Source organism: Erigeron canadensis, chromosome 6 (assembly GCF_010389155.1).
Source record: "Erigeron canadensis isolate Cc75 chromosome 6, C_canadensis_v1, whole genome shotgun sequence".
NCBI lineage: Eukaryota > Viridiplantae > Streptophyta > Magnoliopsida > Asterales > Asteraceae > Erigeron > Erigeron canadensis.
In genome coordinates, this window is record NC_057766.1 from 24,884,762 (window position 1) to 24,909,454 (window position 24,693).

The 24,693-nt window shown below is 33.8% G+C and overlaps 4 protein-coding genes across 4 annotated transcripts; all 4 read right to left on the reverse strand.

Moving 5' to 3' along the window:
* Nucleotides 1-3,077: 3,077 nt before the first annotated feature.
* LOC122604527 (receptor-like protein EIX2) lies at nt 3,078-4,421 on the reverse strand. The gene has a single exon (XM_043777414.1). It carries the CDS (start codon nt 4,419-4,421, stop codon nt 3,078-3,080), a length of 1,344 nt encoding a protein of 447 aa, XP_043633349.1.
* An 11-nt stretch (nt 4,422-4,432) lies between these two features.
* On the reverse strand, nt 4,433-6,064 carry LOC122604528 (receptor-like protein EIX1). The gene has a single exon (XM_043777415.1). The coding sequence runs from the start codon at nt 6,062-6,064 to the stop codon at nt 4,433-4,435; it is 1,632 nt and encodes a 543-aa protein (XP_043633350.1).
* Nucleotides 6,065-8,173: 2,109 nt separating this feature from the next.
* LOC122604529 (receptor-like protein EIX2) lies at nt 8,174-11,149 on the reverse strand. The gene is made up of 3 exons (XM_043777416.1): nt 10,918-11,149; nt 10,325-10,810; nt 8,174-10,104 (listed from the first exon to the last, which is right to left on the reverse strand). The coding sequence occupies exons 1-3, from the start codon at nt 11,147-11,149 to the stop codon at nt 8,174-8,176; spliced, it is 2,649 nt and encodes an 882-aa protein (XP_043633351.1).
* A 6,661-nt stretch (nt 11,150-17,810) lies between these two features.
* On the reverse strand, nt 17,811-20,975 carry LOC122604531 (receptor-like protein EIX2). The gene has a single exon (XM_043777417.1). The coding sequence runs from the start codon at nt 20,973-20,975 to the stop codon at nt 17,811-17,813; it is 3,165 nt and encodes a 1,054-aa protein (XP_043633352.1).
* Nucleotides 20,976-24,693: the final 3,718 nt, after the last annotated feature.

Genomic DNA, 24,693 nt, shown 5'->3' on the forward strand with positions numbered 1-24,693 from the left:
TGAGCTAGTTTTAAAACAGATTCTAAATAATCATAGTCGATATATAAAAGTAATCATAATCTTACTCATACCAAAATTCGACTTTTCATCTAAAAGCTTATAGAAAGGTATAATCGTAAATCTTAAGTATACACCATTAATGAGCTACTTTTAAAACGATATCAAAATAAACTCATAGCAAATTTAAACTTTATATCTAAAAGGTTAGAAAGATATATCTGTAAATCCTAAGAGTTAATATAGGTTACAAATACAAAATTTAATATACAATATTTAGATTAGTTAAGTCATATATCATAACTTAATCAATACGAAAGTTAAAGAAGAAACATACGAATATTAACTCCATATAAATATTGATTCCAGTTTACCTTCTTTTTTTTCCCCAACTTTAGTTAAATAAAAATTTACAGTTTCTTCTATTCAAAAAATGTAAACTATATAATTTGAAAAATACATACTAATTCATCAACAAAGACCATCTCGAACGTTTTGATTTTCTTCGGGTTGTTCCACTCCGAAACAGTCCATACATGCACAACACAGAGTTATAAATGATGGTTAACATGTATTGGCTTAAGATCTTCAAGATGAACTAATATGGTCATATTTATTGTTGTTGAAGAAAAAACCATAACGAACCTATAATGGACAACAAACTAAATTAAAAGAAATATTAATAACAGTATATAACAGAAGAATTCAATGTTAAATAATAATAATAATGATTAATTATGTGCAAAGTATATAAAAAAACCCTTTTGTGGTTGATCGTAGCTTCTTTTTTCCTTGTCGTACGTGAGTTATATTATAGATTACCAATAAAACCGAAAAGTGTAAATTATTTATTTTTAAATTGGGTGAAATTGTAAATTGGTAATAAAAAACCAAAAAGTGTAAAATAATTATTTTTAAGTGTAAATTGGTGAAAAAAAAACCAAAAAGTATAATTAATTATTTTTAAGTTGGGTTAAAGCGTAAATTGGTGATGAAAAATCAAAAAGTGTAAGTTAATTATTTTTAAATTGGGTTAAAAAGTGTAAATTGGTGATGGGAAACCAAAAAGTGTAAATTAATTGTTTTAGATTGGGTTAAAGTGTAAATTGGTGATGGAAAACCAAAAAGTGTAAATTAACTTAGATAAATATTAAAAAAATAGAGGATTAATATGGATGGAGGATTAGGCTAAAGAAGGGGGATTAAGGGTGCCAATTGTACCCTCAACCCACTCTTTTAGTTATATTATATATATATATATGTATGTATATATATACTAGGTATTTTACCCGCACGATATGCGGAAAATAAAAAAATTGCTTAATACATACATAAAAAAGGTTTTTTTTCAAAGAAAAAATATACACATATACAGGTTCCAATAACTGTTAAACGCATTAATAAATTATTCAACAACTTTATTGTTTAAAATTCAATATGATATAATTCATGGTCTATTCCTGGTTCAATATAATTTTGGATTACATTACATCCTATCAGCAATATTTACATAATCTAAAAATGAAACATATCTCTCATTAAGACATCAACAATATCATCAATTATCACTATGATTTTGCTTTAACTTACATTACATTCTATCATCAATATCTAAATAAACTAAATATGAAATATATCTAATCAATATGTTAATAATATCACAAATTATTACAAAATAAATAATCTAAGTTAAACAAATTAAAGTAGTTATACATCAAAAATTTGATCACAGTTATTCATGTTCATGACTTTTCTTATCATTTTAATAATAATAATGTAAAATTAATAAATCATCTTATTATTTGATTAGGGATTGATCATTTTCTTTCGTGCACCATCAACTTTCTTTTCTCCTTCAATTTTTGTTAACTTCTTGTCTTATTATTTTTGGGACTAAATCGGTTTGGTAGAAATAATATATATATATATATATATATATATATATATATATATAAAACATAATTGTATAATAAGAATATTAAATTAGAAGTAGAGTTTTGATAATATCTAGTTATGAAAAGTAAATATTTACCAAAATTAAAAGTATATTACGGTTGTTCTAAATATGTTTATTATTAAATTCCAATATTGTTGCCACATTTATTGTAATAAAAAACATGGAGAAAATCTTATGTGTCAATTTTTAAGTATACCTTTAAATTAAGAAGGGTGGCTGAATAACTATTTTTTAATATGTATATAGATATACCATTATCAAAGTTTGAACTTTGATTATTTACACCAAAATGCAAGACCTTAGACCTCTGCCACCCCACCACTACCACCCCACCAAAGTGGTGGTTCTTTATTGCTATTAGAATTATTATCCTTGTTAGACCTTTCGAATGGATCATGGATGTTCTTTATTGCTGTTACGAAAATGGTTTTATTTGATGACCGCTATTTTGAGAATTAGTTAATTTCTATTAAATGCTTTCGTTATATTTTAAGTTTTTAACATCGTTACCTACACATGGGAATATGGGATGAGAACTTTTAGACACAAAACGTAGCCTAATTTATTTAGATCCAAAAGGTTACAAAAAATATTTTTATATAAATCGAATAGCTCCGATCAAATAACCCATGAGTCGAGTAACTAACTACTTTAAAGACGACAATACGTACGGTTCCAGATCATGTATATCGACCTTTTTAAATTCTAGGTTGCAAAATCAAAAATACTAATTTAACATGCCTGCTAAGAACTAGAATGATGATCAAAAATACTAATTTAACGAAAACGAGGGAAAAAAAAAAGAAACACGAATTTACATCGATCGTTATAATATTGGTGTCGGTCGAGGTTGTCTATGTACTCTCCACAACACACAAACAAGTTATTAAATTTCATATAAATAATTCATATCAAGGAATTAAACCAAAACTGAATCAAGCCGTATGTGAGGCTTAATTTAATTTGCAAAGAAGGGTGGTTCATTTCACAATAATGTTATTCAAAGTCATTCCCAACAACATGTGTAGCAATATTCAGCACTGGAATGCAATAACTAACTTATTTTGCTAGCTAGGAAGTATATATTTAGAATACTAAACATCACGAGGATACTTTTGAGTATTTAGAAAACATGTTGCCTCCGTAAGTACTTACGCATAACATCGTATGTCTTATATCTCAGGTCACTCAGGAAACCAAAGTACGCAACCCTCCATACTCCGCTAACCATCAAAGGAGCCACAATGAGCCAGAAACCAATAAATAATCCAACCACAACGCTGGCAATCAACCCCCAATCTGTAGCTCCATGTGATACATTGTCTTCTTTTTGAACTTCTGCATTGGGTACTTCAGTTGGTAAACAAAGTTTGAGTGGATCTCCGCAAAGTTTGTTGCCAAAGAAGCTGGACTCATGGAAGCTCTGAAGCTGGGTGCTTGAAGGAACTCTTCCTGTCAATTGGTTCCAGGACACATTGAAGCTACTCAAAAACGTCAAGCTTGACAGGCTCAACGGAAGCTTCCCTGAAAGCTTGTTCAGTGACAGATCAAGAGTTTCAAGTGATTTCATGTCTCCAATCTTATCTGGGATCCTTCCAGTCAATTGATTACTTGATAAGTTCAAAGACTTTAACTCTCGGAGAGCCGTTAGTTCACTTGGAATGGGCCCAACAAGATTGTTACTTGAAAGGTCCAACAACGTCACCAGTCCAAGAATAGTTTCATATGTGTCTTCTCGTCCTTTCATCACCAATGAATCACTACCGCTAACAAATTTAGATCTAGTACCAAAGAACATCATTTGATTATTATTGAGAACTGTTTTGCCCAAAAAGACACTAAAGTTGTTGAAACATCTTGGAATAGATCCAGATAGATCATTATTAGCAAGATCCAATATTTGGATACGTGTAGAATGACACAGCTCATAGGGAATATTTCCGACAAAATGGTTGGATCTAAGGTTGAGAAGCCTCAAAGAAGAGAGGTTACCAAACCATTTTGGAATGCTCCCAACAAGTTCATTTCTATCAATTTGAAGGATCTCCAAATATTTCAAATTCATTAGAGAAGCAGGTATTCTTCCCAAGAGCTTGTTCCCACGCAAGTTCAGTGATATTAACTGACGTAAAGAGCCCAATGTTCCTGGAATCTCACCAGACAAACCATTATTCTCCAAGTTTAAATAAATCAACTCGTGCCATTTGTCCCAGCACTCTGGGATGACCCCCGACAAATGATTGTTTCCCAAATTTAGAGTACTTCTGAGAAAAACTTCTGGACTATAGGAACACAAAAAATGATGTACTGATCCCACAAAGAAATTACTCGAGAGATCCAACATCAATAGCGATGTTCCATTTGACAATTTAGGCAATTCCCCCTTAAACCCGTTAGAATTTAGGTCTAGTATGTAGACCGTTGCAGGGATATGTAACAATGTTCCCTGGATATTATTATGCGACATATCTAATTCGGCTAGTTTAGGGAATGATTTCCAAAATGAGATGGCATGGCTGAAGAAATCCCTGTGTTGCTTATGTACAATACTATTAACCGTGTCTGTGAATGCAACCACAGTGGAAACTGTGGCCCTAAACCCCAAGAACTTAAATCCAACTCCCGCAACTGGAACGAGGGAATCCAGTTAGCAAACCTTGGTCGTAAGGTTAAGTTGTTACCTCCTCCATATATATATATCAAATTCGCTAGTTTGCCAAAGTGAGCATCTGTTATGATACCAGTCAGCAAATTGTTAGTAATTTTTAACGTTTGCAACTTTGAGAGATAACCAAGTTCATCAGGAAGGCTACCATCCAACCGGTTAAATGAAAGATCTAAATACTCCAATGATGATAATCGTCCAATCCAGTGAGGAATAGGACCATAAATCCTATTCGAAGGTAGTACTAATATCCTCATAGAAGTTAACTTTCCAATGAAATCTGGAATTGTACCAGAAATATTGCTACCAGTAAGATCTAACTCCTCTAGCGGTAAAGATCGGCCATTATGTGATTTGCACTCGAGAAAATCTCCAAGAAGATAATTTAAACTGATATTACCAAAATCGTTATATGACAAATCAATCTCTCTCAAATTACAAATGTCAACAACTGATTTAGGTATTTTCTTTGTAAGTTTATTAACGGACAGGTCAAGGATACGGAGGGAGGTTAAGTTGTGAAGTGAATTCAAAACTGAACTTGAAACACCACAAGAATTGATCATTAATGACACAAGATTACTAGAGAGACCTTTTAAAACTAATGAAGAATTCATAAAATCATTTTCGGAAACATGAAGCGACTTGAGTGAAGTCAAGTTACGGAAGCCATCCATATTGTCATGAATAATGCTATGAAAATGACACCGTGAAACATCCAAGGAAACCAAATTAGTCATACTAAATATCCATTGTGGCATGAAACTACTCAAATCATTATTAGAAAGATCTAGCAAGGAAAGGGATGTGATATTAAGACTAGGAACATGTGGATGTATATCCATAAGATCACAATCTGATAAATGTAGTTCAGTCAAAGAAGGAAGGGTGTTGATCACCTGAAACCAATCGATGGCTGTGCTAAGGTCCACACTGCTCATATCCAGGTGATGCAACAAACGAAGGTTTGACAGCCATTGCATATTCATCATGCGTGTGTCTTCATATGATTCATGAAAACATCCAAGACTAAGGACGTGCAATCGAGAAAGATTCCCCAAATGAGGAGGAATAATTCCACTGAAATAGGAAGCTGAGATGTTAAGATATCTCAGGTTTGTAAGAGAACCAATGAATTGCGGAACTTGGATCCCTCCAAAGTTGTTGCAGCTTAAGTCCAGATGACCGAGTTGCTTCAGATCCAACAAGGATGTACTTAAATTCCCTCCCAGTGGCCGTGTCCGGTCACAATAATAACCCCCTCTGAGATCTGGAGAAGAACTTCCCTGTAGATGAATCCCATGAACATGACCAGTGATGTTATCACAAACAATCCCAGCCCATCTGCCACAGTTTCTATCCTCACTGACCCACGAAGCAAGACGATCTGTTTTGTCAATGAGGCCCTGTTTGAACTCGAGAAGTGCTTGTCTCTCACCCTCCATGCATAATAATAATCCATCATTATTATTATCATTTTTTTGATTAGACAAACATGACCGAGACAAGGCCAGAACAAGAAGAAAACACAAGTAACAAGAATATGCAAACAGAACACTCATTCTGCTGGTTTAGTATGTATAAATTAAGATAAATTTTCAGTTTATAAGGGGGTCAAGTCAAATAAAATCAAAATCTTTAAATTCAAAGATATCTTTGAAAATTCAAAGTAATTCCAGAGAAAACAACTAATTCCACAACAATAAAAAAATCAATTAATAGTATGATCTTTAAGTCAACATCAACTCGATCTCCATCCATCCATACATCATTATCATTATTATTATTATAAACATTTTGATGAGATATAATATATATATGGATGAGACAAATCCAGAACGACAAGAAAACACAAGCAACGAACATATGAAAATAGAGCACTCATTCTACAGGTTTAGTATGCAGGGGGCCATTTATATAAAAATAAAATCTTAGATTTCAATCCAAGGGTATACATCCTTCATAGTTATTTAATGAATTTTTGAAAAATGTTTGAAAAGGTTCTTAGTTTTCTTAGTTAACGCGTTTATTAGTCAACGTCAACCCACTCCCTGTTCATTATTAATATCCATTAGTTCCAGGATAAATAAAACAAATCAATCTATGATTAAACATAAACCACTAGACAATAATATGCATATATGGTTAAACAGAACACGTCTGACGATAAGGGTAAAGAATAACACCATTGATGACAACATGGCGTTAGTTCACTTAGTAGAGGCTTATCTATACTACTATATAAAAATTATAGCCTCATGCTGAAAGTTTTTTGCAATATCCACAATTCTTGGAATTTATAAAGCAGCCCTGAGGTCGTTATGACGTTATGTGCCTTGCAATCATTAAATGGCCTGTGATATCTACAAGAATTAGCTTGAACAAGATTACTGGAAGACAATAATACTTTATGCTCTAAAGCTTGATCGGCATACTGCAGGCGTGTGGTTGTCACCAGCCAGAAAAAAAAAAAGAATAGCATCCAGAATTATATTTCATTTACATTTGAGATTATATAAAAGGTAAGCTTCAATGATTTTATAGCAGCTTGTAATTGCTGGAGTTGTTGGAGGAATATGGGCATATGGCAGGTACAGCAAAGGACTAATGTATGTTCACTTATTGGACATGAACCTTACAAAGGGGTCCTGTTAAACCCCAAAAAGTACGAACCCGACCATGATCGAGATCCTCATCCTGGCCACCTCCACCTCAAAGAATTCTTCCTATAGATAAACATTTTGTCTTCGTTTCATATCTTGTTGCACAAACACATACACACGGATGAGAGCCTTTAGACACTGAACGTAGCCTCTATCCAGTTCCAAAAGCGTACAAATACATGGTTGCAAAACCAAATGATTCCAATTATATAGCTTATGTGTCGAGCAGCTCTTTCTACTTTAAAGACGGTAATATGGTTCCAGAAACTGTTTATGGACACTTTAAAAACCTCAAGGTTGCAAAATCGAAAATACTAAACATGCATGCTAAGAATTGAACTGGAAATCTAGAATATAATTATGATGGTTGGGACTAAGTGACTAACCAGGAATTTACCCAAAATACCAGCCCGTTTAGGTTAAGGTTCATATGAGACCGACATCAGTACCCTGTTTTGGTGACTGGCCGGTGGTACCATCCACACCCATCGGTAGCTACTATTAATAGTTCCGGTTCATGTATAACATAATGCTAACTAAAACGAGTAATCTACGTACGCATCTATTTCAGATAATAGTTTAGCATATGATACTTTTCATATAATTCATACACAGATAATTAACGAAACAACGAGAACAATGAGAAAAGAAAAACGAAACACATGTTTGCATTACTATAATATTGGATCATCGAGGTTATCTGTGTACTCTTCACAACACGAACAAGTTATTAACTTTCTCAAGACTGAAAATGATTCATATATATCAAGGAATTAAATCAAACCAAAACTGAATCGTATATGAGGCTTTGCAAATTAGCAGGGGGTTCATTTCATCATATCTATAAATTTAAAATACTAAACAATCGATCACGAGGACCCATTTGATCATTTAGATAACATGTTGCCTCCATACATACTTACGGAAGATATCGTAAACCATATACCTTAGCTCACTAAGGAAATGAAAGTATGCAATCCTCCATGTTCTGCTAACCATCAAAGGAGCCACAATGACCCAGAAACCAACAACTATTCCAACCACAACGCTCGTAATCAACCCCCAATCTGCAGCTCCATGTGATACGTCGTCTTCTTTTCGAACTTCTACATTGGGTACTTCAGTTGGTAAACAACGACCAACGAGCGGATCTCCACAAAGTTTGTTGCCAAAGAAGCTGGACTCGTTGAAGCTTTGAAGCTGGGTACTTGAAGGAATTCTTCCTGTCAACTGATTCCAAGACACATTGAAGCTAACCAAGAAAGTCAAGCTTGACAGGCTCAAGGGAAGCTTCCCTGAAAGCTTGTTCATTGATAAATCAAGAGTTTCAAGTGATTTCATGTCTCCTATCTTCTCGGGGATCATTCCAGTCAACTGATTTCTTGATAAGTTCAAAGACTTCAACTCCCGCAAAGCCGTTAATTCACTTGGAATGGGCCCAACAAGATTGTTACTTGAAAGGTCCACCAGCATCACCAGTCCAAGAATAGTGTTATATGTGTCTTCTCGTCCTTTCATCACCAATGAATCACTACCGCTAACGTCTATATTATCAATACCAAACAAAAAAATATCTTTATGTTTACTGAAGTAAAATTGTTTGCCAGAAAGGACACTAAAGTTGTTGAAACATCTTGGAATATTTCCAGATAGATGATTTTGAGCAAGATCCAATATTTGGATATCTGTAGCATAACAAAGCTCATGAGGAATATTTCCGACAAAATTGTTGGATTTAAGATTGAGAAGCCTCAAAGAAGAGAGAATCCCAAACCATTTCGGAATGCTTCCAACAAGTTCATTCCTACCAATTTGAAGGATATGCAGATGTTCCAAATTCATTAGAGAAGCAGGTATTCTTCCCGTGAGCTTGTTCCCACGCAAATTGAGTGATCGTAACTTACGTAAAGAACCCAATATTCCTGGAATCTCACTAGAGAAACGATTATTCTCCAAGTTTAAATAAATCAATTCATGCCATTTGTCCCAACAATCAGACTTGACACCTGACAAGCGATTGTTTCCCAAATTAAGAGCACTTATTGAAAAAGTTGCATATTTTTTCGGACTATAGGAACACAACAAATGATGCACTGATCCCACAAAGAAATTACTCGAGAGATCCAGTATCCCTAGATATGAACCACTTGACAATTCAGGTAATTCCCCCCTCAACTGGTTAGAATTTAGGTCTAGTACTTCAAGTGTTGCAGGGATATCTAACAACGTTCCCTGGATATGATTATGCGACATATCTAGGTTCTTGAGATTAGGGAATGATTTCCAAAATGAGACAGGCAAGACTGAAGAAATGCACGTGTTTCTTATGTACATATCTGTTAACCGTGTTTGTGAATGCAACCAGAGTGGAAAGTTTGGCCCTAAACTCCAAGAACTTAAATCCAAGTACCGCAATTGAAACGGGGGAATCCAGTTAGCAAGTCGTGGTTGTAAGGTTAGGTTGTTACCTTTTCCATCTAGATATTTCAAGCTCGCTAGTCGGCCAAAGTGAGCTTCTGATACGATACCCGTCAAAAAGTTATTAGAAAAAATTAACTGTTCCAACTTCAAGAGGTAACCAATGCCATCAGGAAGGCTGCCTACCAGCCGGTTATCTGAAAGCTCTAAATGCTCCAATGATGATAATCGTCCAATCCAGTGTGGAATTGGACCAGAAATCTTATTTCTATCTAGTAATAATCTCCTAATAGAAGTTAACTGCCCAATGAAATCAGGAATTGTACCAGAAATATTGCTATTAGTAAGATCTAACTCCTCTAATGGTAAAGAGAAACCAATATGTGATTTGCACTCAAGAAAACCTCCAAGAAGATAACTTAAACTAATATTACCAAAATCATTATATGACAAATCAATCTCTCACATTACAAATGTTAACAACTGATTTAGGTAATTTTTTGGTAAGTTCATTTCCTGACAAGTCAAGGCTACGAAGAGAGGTTAGGTTTTGAAGTGAATTCAGAACTGAACTCGAAATACCACAGTCAGCCATCTTTAATGACACGAGATTACTAGACAGACCTTTGAAAACTAATGAAGAATTCATGAAAACATTCCCAGAAACATGAAGCGACTTGAGAGAAGTCAAGTTACGGAAGCTATGGATATTGCCATGAATAAGGCTATGAAATTTACACCAAGAAATATCCAAGCAAACCAAATTAGTTGTACTGAATATCCATGGTGGCATGAAACTACTGAAATTGTTATAAGAAAGATCGAGCAATGCAAGGGATGTGATATTAAGACCAGGAACATGAGGATGTATATCTATAAGAGAACAAGCTGATAAATGTAGTTCGGTCAAAGAAGGAAGGGTGTTGATCACTTGAAACCAATCACTTGCTTTCCTAAGGTCCACACCGCTCATATCTAAGTGACGCAACAAACAAAGACTTGACAACCATCGCATATTCATCATGCGTGCATCAAAACTTTTGACACTAAGAACGTATAATTGAGAAAGATTCCCCAATTGCGGAGGGATGATTTCACTGAATCCGGAAACTGAGAGATTAAGATATCTCAAGTTTTTTAAGGAACCAATGAACTCCGGGACTTGGATGCCTCTAAAGTCGTTGCAGCTTAAGTCCAAATGTGTGAGTTGTTCAAACGCAACAAAGATGAACTAATTACTTTCCCTCCCAACTGCCGTGTTTGGTCACACTCCCCGTAAGGAAAACTACTTTGTAGATGAATGCCATGAACATGACGGGTGATGTTATCACAAACAATCCCAACCCATCTGCAACACTTTCTATCCTCACCGGCCCACGAACCAAGACAACCTGTTTTGTCAATGAGGCCATGTTTGAACTCGAGAAGTGCTTGTCTCTCCCTCTCCATGCATAATAATACATCACTATTATTATTATTATTATTATTATTATTATTATTATTATTATTATCATCAATTAGTATTTGATTAGATATGCATGAATGAAACAAGGCCAGAAAAACAAGAAAATGTAAGTAACATGAAAATGAAAACAGAGTCCTCATTCTGGTTAATTGGTATGGCTCCCAGATCCTGTTTTTATATGGACACTTTAAAACTCAGAGGTTGCAAAACCGAAAATGCTAAACATGCATGCTGAGAACAATGATGGTTGTGACTAAGTGAAAAAAATTTGTATTATCTTATGTGTACCAAATTCATTTTTTAACTTTCACATTCAATTTCAACAATGTACACATAATAATGCATCGTGTACCATACATCAATGCATACAACTTTTTCTCTGCTCCATAAATCATTTTATTTTACTAATTCTTTCAAAATCCTTTATCTCAAAAACCGTACATCGATAAATTATAAAAAATTATATGGGTGTTCTTAAAATTTCATGCTCTTTTATTAGAGATGTTATTCGATATACTTTCGACGAATTTTTAAATCCGAAGATGGAGCTCGTACGACTAAGACATTTGGCTATGACACTCTATGACATATCACCTCCTATGACCTATCACCCTCTATGACCTATCATCCTCATCATTTTACCGCCACAACGCGCGAGTACTTGCTCTCGTCTTATATAACTTATAAATTATGAATATTACTTACATATTGCAATAATGAATTATTTCTCCAACTTTAATTCTTTTGATATGCCATTTGTGTTACGACTAAACAACAATGAATAATATTGTTGGTTGCTATCTTCTTACTCATCAAATATTTAGCTTTTTATTTTTAATTTATAATTACTCACGGATAAATATCAAATATTTAGTAATTAGTGTAAGACGGCAATCAAAAGTACAAAAGTATGAAAGATTGTGAATACATTTATTAAAGAAAACACTTGATTATAAAAATATTTTATAACATGTCTTTACATGTCTTGTCCTTATATGTCTTGTAGTCATGTCAAAAATGATACTTTCGGCCTGTACATAAAGATCCATCATCCATTGGCTCAAAGACGAATAAAACAAATCTATAATTAAATACAGTGTTGAAATCTTTCATTCTTATTGGTGTGACAACTTGAAGTATGCTATTGGTGTTCGTCTCAGACTTGAAGCCATTTTATTGATCGGTGATGGCACGTCTGAAAAGCAAGAAAAAATAAGCTTTATAATGATTCGAGTGAAACAAGTCTCAATATTTTTAACTCAATCGTTTCTTCCTCTTACATATGGCGGATTGTTAGTTGGTTATGTTGTTATTATTCGACTGCCTTGGAACTTGCTTCAAGTTGCAACAAAAACATCACAAAGTAAAAACCAGTGGCTCGACCTTCATTAATGGGGTTTTTTTTTCTTATGTCTCGGGTCTCCTGTAACCAGCATAAGTTTTTTTCAATCCTTTTACATCCTTAGTTGTTAAAGTTCTAAGAAGAATCTACTTTGTGTTTAGTGTGTAATTCTAAATTTTGTACATTGTATATTGATTTCCTAGTTGATCGTTTGTTATATATTATATTATTTTTGACGTTAAAAATAAATAAATCAGAATCGAATGTGACTCGTTGCATTTTCTTTTCTCACTAGCCTTGTAATGACGTAAAGTACAATAATAACGACAATGACTAAATTGTTACGAAATTTAGCATTTTTAAAATTGATTTTTGGCTATTTATAGCAGTTTTAAGATTTTTGGAACTTTTAGTAATTTTCATTTATCATTTACTTATACAAGTACATATTTATAAGTTTTATTGATATGAAATTCTTTGAAAAACTTAAATTTAGTTACATTGACTAGTATCCCATATATATTTGACTCGTAGCATCAATATAAAATGTATCATTTTTTTTTTGAAAGATGAACTACATAAAATTTAGGGACCCGTAGCCTGAGATACCCCTAATATAGATGTGGTTCTGCTGCATTAAATAGGGATGAGGATCCTCTAAAGTTATTTATAAATTTATTGGTAAAGTTTGTGATCCTAACCCTTGAATTAAAATCAAGGGTCAAGATTCAAAGATAATCTTTGAATCTTGACCTTTGATTTCAATCCAAAGGTCAAAATGCTTCCAACTTTACTAGTATCCAAATTGCTCTTAATTTGGGAAACAATCATTTGTTGGGTGTACTCGTTCCGGAGTGCTGAGATAAATGACAGGAATTGAATTTTCTAAACTTGGAGAATAATCATTTTACTGGTGAGATTCCGGGCACATTGACATCAAATCAAAGGCTTCAACCCTGTTATAGACACATTTAGATTAGGCCAAAGTACTTTTTTCGTCCTTTTTTGAATAAGCATTTTTCATCATCGCTGTTAACTTTTGGCTAAAATCGTCCCTGTGGTTTGCATTTCGTCCCTGCCGTTATAACTTTGCCGTTAACACCCTCACATGTAAGTCACGTAAGGGCCATTTTCGTCTTTTCATAGAGTTAAGTGCAAAAATCGTCCCTGTGGTTTATCGTTTTTTGCATTTTTCGTTCTCGTCGTTAACAAATCTAGGAAAAAAATTTTAAAAAAAACAAAACAAACAAAAATTACCGGTACCAATTTAATCCAAACAAAACAAAAACATATATACCTACATTTGAGGATCTGCTCAATCCCTTTTAAATGCAAACACGTACATACAATGTTTTAAATACCGGTAATATTACCCACAATACCGGTATCGGAGGGTACCCCGGTACAACTATTTTTGATATTTTCGGTATCACCGTTCCGGTATTCACATTTTTATTTTTTGAATTTTTTCTAAAATTATTTTTATAATACTTTAATGTTATTTTTTGTAATTTGTGAACTTTCTTGTATTTTGTTATAAAGTACCTATTTTTTTTGAGTGAATTATAATTATATTTTGACTATTTTCGTTAAATTATAATAAGTTTTATAGCATTTTTTTAAAAAATAAAATAAATTAAATTAGTTGTACCGGCCGGTATTAAATTAGATCCTCATATGTAGGTGTATATATAGGTTTTTGATTTGAGTTTGTTTTGGTTTTTGATTAAATTTTTGTTTGGAGGTTTGTTAAATACAAGGATGAAAAATGCAAAAACGACAAACCATAAGGACGAATTTTGCACTTAACCATAGGGACAAATGAGTGAAAAGACATATATCCCCCTGCACGTGAGGGGTTAACGGATTCAAGGACGAAATGCAAACCACAGGGACGATTTTAGCCAAAAGTTGACGACGAGGATGTAAATTGCTTATTCGAAAAACCACAGGGACGAAAAAAGTACTTTGGTCTTTAGATTAAGTGGTAGTTTAAGACCAGGAGTAGAAATGATGTAGGTAATGTCTAGCCATTAAAAAAGGGAAATGATATTCGTACCACGACTTTTGATGGATGTACCATAACGTATAAGTTTTACAACTGACTGTACAAATCAGTATTGCATAATTGTGGTAAATCTATCAAAATAAGTGGTACTAATATCACTTCCCATTAAAAAATTACACCATGGACTATAGATTGTGGGATATAGTACACACTGTTAATAAGAATATGATGATGATATTATATAAAATGAAACCATATTACATGTTTGTATCACATAAGACGCCCTATTACATGTTTGTATCACAAAGCCACATATGTTCAAGATACATATCATGATACCTGTTTGAATAATATGGGAAATGATTAATTTTTTTAATTAAATAGTCAAAAATTCTTTTTAACTATTAGATGATGACATCTAGAAATTTCAGAGGGTAAGATTAAGAAAGAGAATTAATGAATACCATATGTCATCTTCTTATAGTTTTAGGAGGATTTTTAGGCTAATCTTTAAAAGGATTTATCATTTAGGTATTTTCTTTGTAAGTTTATTAGTTGACAGGTCAAGGATACGGAGGGAGGTTAAGTTGTGAAGTGAATTCAAAACTGAACTTGAAACACCACAAGAATTGATCTTTAATGACACAAGATTACTAACTATGGAACTAGAGAGACCTTTTAAAACTAATGAAGAATTCATAAAATCATTCTCGGAAACATGAAGCGACTCGAGTGAAGTCAAGTTACGGAAGTCATCGATATTGTCATGAATAATGCTATGAAAATGACACCGTGAAATATCCAAGGAAACCAAATTAGTCATACTAAATATCCATTGTGGCACGAAACTACTAATATCATTATAACAAAGATCCAGCAGGGAAAGAAATGTGATATTAAGACTAGGAACATGTGGATGTATATCCATAAGATCACAAGCTGATAAATGTAGTTTGGTCAAAGAAGGAATAAGGGTGTTGATCACACTGCTCATATCCAGGTGATGCAACAAACGAAGGCTTGACAGCCATTGCATATTCATCATGCGTGTGTCTTCATATAATTCCTGAAAACATCCAAGACTAAGGACGTGCAATCGAGAAAGATTTCCCAAATGAGGAGGAATGAAATACGAAGCTGAGATGTTAAGATATCATAAGTTTGTAAGAGAACCAATGAATTGCGGAACTTGGATCCCTCCAAAGTTGTTGCAGCTTAAGTCCAGATGTCCAAGTTGCTTCAAATGCAACAAGGATTGTAAATCATGGAAATTCATGTTAATATGCATACGTAAGAATATATGTCTGTAGTATGTGTTTTGAGAGAATATGAGAGAAAAGGGTGTTTGGATAAAATAGTGTCAAAAGGTTACAAAAGAGAGGAAGGTAGGAGGTATTTATACTAGTCTAGGATAACAAGTTACATCTAGACCCCTCACCTTACCTTAATAATAATTACATCCAAACTAACAAATCTAGCACTACATTGTATCTAACTAGGATGAACTTAAATTCCCTTCCAACTGCCGTGTTCGGTCACAATAACTCCCAAAGAGATCATGAGAAGTACCCCCCTGTAAATGAATCCCATGGACATGACACAAACAATCCCAGCCCATCCGCAACAGTTTCTATCCTCAGCAACCCACGAAGCAAGACGGTCTGTTAGGTCAAGGAGGCCTTGTTTGAACTGGAGAAGTGCTTGTCTCTCACCCTCCACGCACAATAATACATCATCATCATTATTATTATTATTATTATCAAGTAGTATTTGATTAGATATACATGAATGAGACAAGGCCAGAACAACAAGAAAATACAAGATACAATAAGACGAAAACAGAGCACTCATTCTGGTTTCATTTGTATATATGGGGGAAGAACAGTACGTTAACATCACGTGAATTTTCAGTTAATAAGGGTGACAAGTTAAATAAATTTAAAATCTTAGATTTCAGTTCAACTACGTACATTTACATCCTTCATAATCTAATGACTCTCTTTAATGAGTCTTTGAGAAAAGTCAAAAGCTAGTGTCTTAGTACTAACCAATTTTGTAAGTGAATTCAACCGACTAATTACTAACTTAAAAGTCCAAGTAAACTGTAAATTAGTCTTTGTGAGTGGTTATCATGTCCATGTTATTGACCATATGTACGTTTCTTTTAGTTAACGCGTTTATTAGTCAACGTCAATCTACTCCTTGTTTATGGTTAAACAAAAACCACTAGACAATAATATGCATCTATGATTAAACAGAACCCGTTTGACGATAAGGAGTATAGATAACACCATTATGCTTCTTTGAGAGCAGTTTAGGCTTCAACCCTGTCATACACGCGTTTAGAATAATTGGGGTAGTTTAAGACTAGGAGTAGAAATGGTGTAACATTTAGCCTTAAAAAAAGTATATATGTATGTAACAACTGAGCCTAATAGATCAGTTACTTATATCCAAGGCCGGATTCATAAGTAGTAGGGATATTTGAATATTTAAGAGTTATCCATTATTCCCAAATATACTGAGAACCGTGGTTGGATAATGTACAACGAAATTCTGAAACTTTTGTACGGAAATGATAAAATTTTGTGTATTCATTTTACTTGTTTCATTTTATATGGTCAAGAAAAAAGTGATTTTTTTTTTTCCATGCCCACTGTGCAACCCCTCCTGTTAAGAATAGTGAGTGGTTATCAGATCATGTCCATTTTACTTGTTTCATTTTATATGGTTCATTATACTTGTTTCGGGTTGTAGCTTATTCCTGATCAAATACGATCCCCAAAAAATGACAAAGATATCTACGAAAAGCTTGAACAAGATTACGGGGAAGATAATACTTTATGCTTATTCCAAAGTTTGATTGGCTGACTGCAGGAATGTGGCTGTCACCAGTTAGTTCAAGAAAAGATACCATCCAATACTATCTTTCATTAACGTTTATATGTTGAAAAAGTACTCGTAATAGGTAAGCTTCAATGATTATATATTTTTGGGCATATGGCAGGCAAGCAAAGGACTAATGTATGTTCACTAGCTAGATACAATAAGACTGAAATACATCAAAGAATCAAACCAAAATTGAATCATATGTATATGAAGCTTTGCAAAGCAGGGTGATTCATATCATAATTCTACTACTGAGAAGTCATTCCCGACAAACATGTATAAGACAATATTGGATAGTCTTCTAAAATATAAGCTTGCAACTTTATTAAAGTATTACGAGTATGTAATTAACCATACAAAATTTAAAAAACATACTGCACAAATAAGAGGACACTTTTCATCATTTTTAGAAAACATGTTGACTCCATATGTATTTACGCATAACATCATAAACTATATACTTCAGCTCACTCAGGAAACTGAAGTACGCGATCCTCCAATCTCTGCTAACCATCAACGAACCCACAATCAGCCAGAAACCAACAACTATTCCAACCACAATGCTACTAATCAACCCCCAATCTGCAGCTCCATGTGATACGTCGTCTTCCTTTTGAACTACTACATTGGGTACTTGAGTTGGTATGCAACGATCAGAGAGTGCATCTCCGCAAAGTTTGTTGCCAAAGAAGCTGGACTCACTGAAGCTCTTAAGCTGGGTACTTGAAGGAACTCTTCCTGTCAAATGATTCCAAGACACATTGAAGCTATTCAGGAAAGTTAAGTTTGAGAGGCTCATGGGAAGCTTCCCTGAAAGCTTGTTCAGTGATACATCAAGAGTTTCAAGTGATTTTATGTCTCCAATTTTCTCGGGGATCATTCCAGATAACTGATTTCTTGATAAGTTCAAAGACTTCAACTCCCGGAGAGCCGTTAGTTCACTTGGAATGTGCCCAACAAGATTGTTACTTGAAAGGTCCAACAGCCTCACCAGTCCAAGAATAGTGTCATATGTGTCTTCTCGTCCTTTCATCACCAATGAATCACTACCACTAACCACTTTTGAATCAAGTTGATAGGAAAAAATTTGACTATCGATAAATATTTCTTCTCCAGAAAGGACCCTAAAGTTGTTGAAACATCTTGGAATATTTCCTGATAGATAATTATGAGCAAGATCCAATATTTGGATATGTGTAGAATTACAGAGCTCAGAAGGAATATTTCCGACAAAATTGTTGGATCTAAGGTTGAGAAGCCTCAAAGAAGAGAAATTCCCAAACCATTTTGGAATGCTTCCTACAAGTTCATTCCTACCAATTTGAAGAACCACCAAATTTTTCAAATTCATAAGAGAAGCAGGTATTCTTCCCGTGAGCTTGTTCCCATGCATGTTCATTACTTGTAAATGACGTAAAGTGCCCAATGTTCTTGGAATCTCACCAGAAAAACTATTATTCTCCAAGTTAAGATAAAACAATTCCTGCCATTTGTCCCAGCACTCGGGAATGACACCCGACAAATGATTATTTCCCAAATTAAGAACACTTCCGAAAAAATTTGTGTCGTTTTCTAGACTATAGGAACACAAGAAATGATGTACCGATCCCACCAAAAAATTACTCGAGAGATCCAACATCTCTAGAAATGAACCACTTGACAATTTAGGCAATTCCCCCCTCAACTCATTAGAATTTAGGTCTAGTAGGTAAACTGTTGCAGGGATATCTAACAACAGTCCCTGGATATGATTATGCGACATATCTAACTTTGTTAGATTAGGGAATAATTTCCAAAATGACATAGGCATGGCTGAAGAAATGCCTGTGTTTCTTATGTACAAATCTGTTAAATGTGTTTGTGATTGCAACCACAATGGAAATTGTGGCCCTAAACTCCAAGAACTTAAATCCAAGTACCACAACTGAAACGGGGGAATCCAGTTAGCAAGTCGTGGTCGTAAGGTTAAGTTGTTACCTTTTCCATCTAGGTATTTCAAACTAGCTAGTTTGCCAAAGTTAGCTTCTGTAACGATACCAGTGAGCAAATTGTTAGAAAATTTTAACTCCTCCAACTTGGAAAGATTACCAAGGGTACCTGGAAGGCTTCCATCCAACAAATTGTTAGAAAAACCTAGATGTCTTAACTTCAAAAGATTACCAAGGCTATCAGGAAGGTTACCATCCAGCCGGTTATCTGAAAGCTCTAGATACTCCAATGATGATAATCGCCCAATCAAGTGCGGAATAGGACCAGATATTCTATTCCAATGTAGTGATAATCTCCTCATAGAAGTGAACTGCCCAATGAAATTTGGAATTGTACCAGAAATACTGCTATCACTAACATCTAATTCCTCTAATGGTGAAGATCGACCCATATGTGATTCACACTCAAGAAAAGCTCCAAGAAGATAATTTAAACTAATATTACCAAAATTGTTAGATGACACATCGATATCTCTCAAACTACAAATGTTAACAAATGGTTTAGGTAGTCCCTTTGTAAGTTCATTTCCTGACAAGTCAAGCCTAAGAAGGGAGGTTAAGTTGTGAAGTGAATTCAAATTTGAACTCGAAACACCACAAGAACCAATCTTTAATGACACAAGATTACCAGGCAGACCTTCTAAAACTGAGGAAGAATTCATGAAAACATTCCCGGAAACGTGAAGCAACTTAAGAGAAGTCAAGTTACGAAAGCTATCTATATTGCCATAAATTAGGCTATGAAGATAACAGAAAGAAAAATCCAACGAAACCAGATTAGATACACTGAACATCCATTGTGGCACGAAACTACTAAAATTGTTAAAAGAAAGATCGAGCAGGGAAATGGATGTAATATTAAGACTAGGAGCATGTGGATGTATATCCTTAAGATCACAATATGATAAATGCAGTTCGGTCAAAGAAGGAAGGGTGTTGATCACCTGAAACCAATCGATCGCTTTGCTAAGGTTCACACTGCTCATATCCAGGTGATGCAACAAACGTAGACTTGACAACCATTGCATATTCATCATGCGTGTGTCTTCATAAAAACTTCCGACACTAAGAACGTGCAATCGAGAAAGGTTCCCCAATTGAGCAGGGAGAATTCCACTGAAATAGGAAGCTGAGATGTTAAGATATTTCAGGTTTGTAAGAGAACCAATGAATTGCGGAACTTGGATCCCTCCAAAGTCGTTGCAGCTTAAGTCTAGATGCCTGAGTTGCTTTAGATGCAACAAAGATGAACTTAAATTCCCTCCCAACTGCCGTGTTCGGTCACAATAATCCACGTCGAGAGGAGAATAATTACCCTCTAAATGAATCCCATGAACATGACTAGTGATGTTATCACAAACAATCCCAGCCCATCTGCAACAGTTTCTATCCTCACCGACCCACGAAGCAAGACGATTTGTTTCGTCAATGAGGCTCTGTTTGAACTTGAGAAGTGCTTGTCTCTCACCCTCCATGCATAACACATCCTTATTATCAAGTATTTGATCAGATAAACATGAATGAGACAAGACCAGAACAAGAAGAAAACACAAGTAACCATAAAATGAAAACAGGGCACTCATTGTGCAGGTTTCGTATATATGGGGAGAACAATACATCAACACGCGTTCTATTTTCTAGTTTATAAGGAGGCAAGTTAAAACTAAATACTTACATTTCAAGTGTAAGGACTCCATTTAATCTTTGAAAAATTAAAAGTGTGTCGGTCCCAATTATAAAAAAAAAAAAAAACAATTACGTGAATCTAAAAATGACAATAGTCCAAGTAAACCAAACAACGACTCAAACAAAGTCCAAGTCAATGAAACAACAGGCATTATAAAAAGTATATATATTTGTCTTAATTACTCATAACTTCAAGGTTTACAATTACTTGCCCAAGACGGAAAATAATGTTCTGCAAAATTTTGATAGTTCAATCTGAAACGGTTTATGTCCAAACCATTTCACTGCACGTGTTACACGTCTAGAAGTGATGTACATTTGCAACACCTTTTATCCTTAGCAACCCAAGAAGCAAGACGGTCTGTTTCGTCGATGAGGCCTTGTTTGAACCGGAGAAGTGCTTGTCTCTCACCCTCCATGCATAATAAATCATTATTATTATCAAGTTTTTGACTTGATATACATGAAGGAGACAAGGCCAAAACAGCAAGAAAACACAAGTAAAACTTGATCACTTTTCAGTTTATAAGGGGGCACGTTATTATTTTAATCTTACATTTCAAGAATATATATTTGAATCCTTCATGATGTAATGACACTGTTTAATCTTTGAAAATTACAAAGTGTCTTAAATTAGTCCCAACTTGTGAGTCAGTAGCTCTTTACTACTTGGATTGTAATATGGTTCCAGATCCTGTTTATATATAGACACTTTAAAATTACTCGAGGTTGAAAAGCCGAAAATGCTTAACATGTATGCTAAACGTTCAAGTAGTGTTTAACATCTATAGGTTTTGAAAATGGATTTGATTAAGTAAAATAATAATAACATATAATACTTAATTGAATTTTAGAGTTCAAATAATAGAAGTTTTTGAATTCGAAGTGTTTGAGCTTTAGAAGTAGATAGCTAGATACATTCATTTTGTAATTTTTCAACTATATATATTATGTTCATCCAGTTACCAACAGAAAAGATCAAATACCCTCAAAAGATTTATGACAAAAGAAAAAAAAAATCAAGACATTTAGGTGGATGCAAAATGATGAAATATAAAAGAAACAAAAACTCAAACCATATATGGTGTCTTAAGCTTTCAAATTACAATAAGTAGTTTAATTTGAGCCAATTCCATTTTAGTGGGCTGGTGGGGCATTATGCCTCTAGTGGTGCTAACGCATGTTCGAGCTCCATAAGGAGCATTTGGTGTATTAATTGGAGTATTAGATTTAGGAGAAAATTACATTTTTGGTCTCTTAAGATGGCTGGATTTTTAGATATTCCCCTTAAGTGAATTAGTTACAGAAAAAACCCTGAAGTTGGTCAATTTTTTTACTTTTCACTCCGTGACTAACAGCCGTCTTTTTCCAAACTCAAACACAAACCCAGATTTTGAAAATCACGGCGATCGGAAAACGAAATAAGTGAAAAACACACACCAAGCACACACACATACACTCGGAAACGCACACAAACACACACTCGAAACACACAAATCTGAGATCAGAAACAAGGATTTTTGGATTCGGAATTGCTTGGATCGGAATCGATTTTGGCTAAATTTGGTTGGATTTGAAGTGCAATTGCTTATATTGTCTTTATTTTCGATTCAAACAAGTTTTCAAGCGAGTCAAGTTTTTCTGGCGAAGTCTAGACCAGATTAATATTGGCTAGGGTTCGTGCGCGATTGATTTCTGAGTCGATTGCAGCATGTTTCGTGTTCTGATTTGAAGAAACATAAGATAAATCTAAATTTTAATTTTTGCGGTATGATTTTCAAATTTCTGGTCGTTGTGATTTCAGTTGACATTTCGTTTTCTACAAAACCTCTCTGAGTATGTGTTTGAGTTTGGAAGAAGAAGAAAAAAAAAGGATCATTATGAAATGACAAATCTACCCCTCACCTAACGGACCTAATAGACGGCTCTTAGTCACGGAGTAAAAAGTGAAAAAATTGACCAACTTCAGGGTTTTATTTGTAATTAATCACTTAAGGGCAATAACTGAAAATCCTGCCAACTTGAGGGACCAAAAATGTAATTTTCTCTAGATTTAGAATAGAAGTAGGTTTAGCCATTAAAAAAATCAAAATTTTAATATATATGAAATTAACTCTTTAAATTAAATGGATTAAACATATTCTTATGCATATATTTAGTCATGTATATCATTATTCATAAAACAAATCTATGATTAAATGAAAACTCACTAGACAATAATATGCACGATTAAACAGTGACAATAAGTAGTAAAGATAACACCAGGTTAACTAACTTGTTAGAGGCTCTAACCATGTCATACACCGTTTAGAATAATTGGGGTAGTTTAAGAATGAGAGATGATATTAGTACCACATATCTTAATTAATCTATCAAATAACGAAAATCGAAAAAACCAAAAACCATTGGTTTTGGTTTTCTAAAAACCGAAAGTTGTGGTTCAGTTTTGGTTTTTAATGAAAAACTGAACCATAAAAACCGAACCGAACTAAAAGTAAATATATTTACTTTATTTTATATTTATATCATTTTATTATTAATTTTTGATAAATATGTTATATTATTTGCATTTTTAGGTGTATATAATAATTTCATTTATATGTTTTAAGTGAAAATACACAACAAAATTTATTTGTTTTAATAGTTGTACAATAAAACAATGCTTAAAAAATATATATAGTTATATATAAAATTTGTTTGAAGTATGTATAACTTACTTTTATGGATTTATTGTCATTGTTGTAGTGTTATTGTTACTAATATTGTTTTAAAAACTTGTTAAAACTAATTAAGGTGTAATTATAGGGTATAAACTTATAAACTTTTGAAGTTCAATTTGACCCAAACCACAAGTAGTTAAAAACCGAACCGAAATAAACCCAAACCGAAAAAACCGAAACCCAATGGTTTTAGTTTTCAAAAACCGAATAATAACAGTTCGGTTTCCGTTTAATCAAAAACCGAACCAAACCGAACCGTACTTACCCCTATTTACTTATACAGTTTGTTGTAATACTTATATAATGTGGTAAATCTATCGAAATCCATGATATATTTATCATCACCCTTTAAGAATAGGAGTTGAAACAGTCCACAAAATAGCATGTTTGGATTAAAATAATACACCATTGACAACAAAGGGATATAGTACATACTTTTGATAAATATATGATGATGATATATTCTATAAAAAGAAACTAGTTGCTAAAACATTGGCACTAGACACCTTATTACATGTTTGTGTATGTCACAACCAAATTTGGTAACGTGCGTATAACATTTTTCATATGATAATTCGTTCAGAATTTATATAAACAAAAGCTATGATAATTTAGGGATTTTTTAGGCAGGGCTGGCTCTGGCACTAGGCCAAGTGGGCGACAGCCCTGAGCATAAAAAATATGGGGGGCGTCAAAATTTTCATAGGAGACTTACGTATATACTGTACCAGCAAAAATAAGATGAAATGAAGGCGGCGGATAAAATTACAGGTTGTACGGTAAAGGAGAAGAAGATGACTTTGAACATATCTTTATTTAAGTCCTTCATATATGTTAAAGTGTCATTTCTACCCCTAAACTTTAAGAGTTACGCATTATTTACTTTATAAAGTAT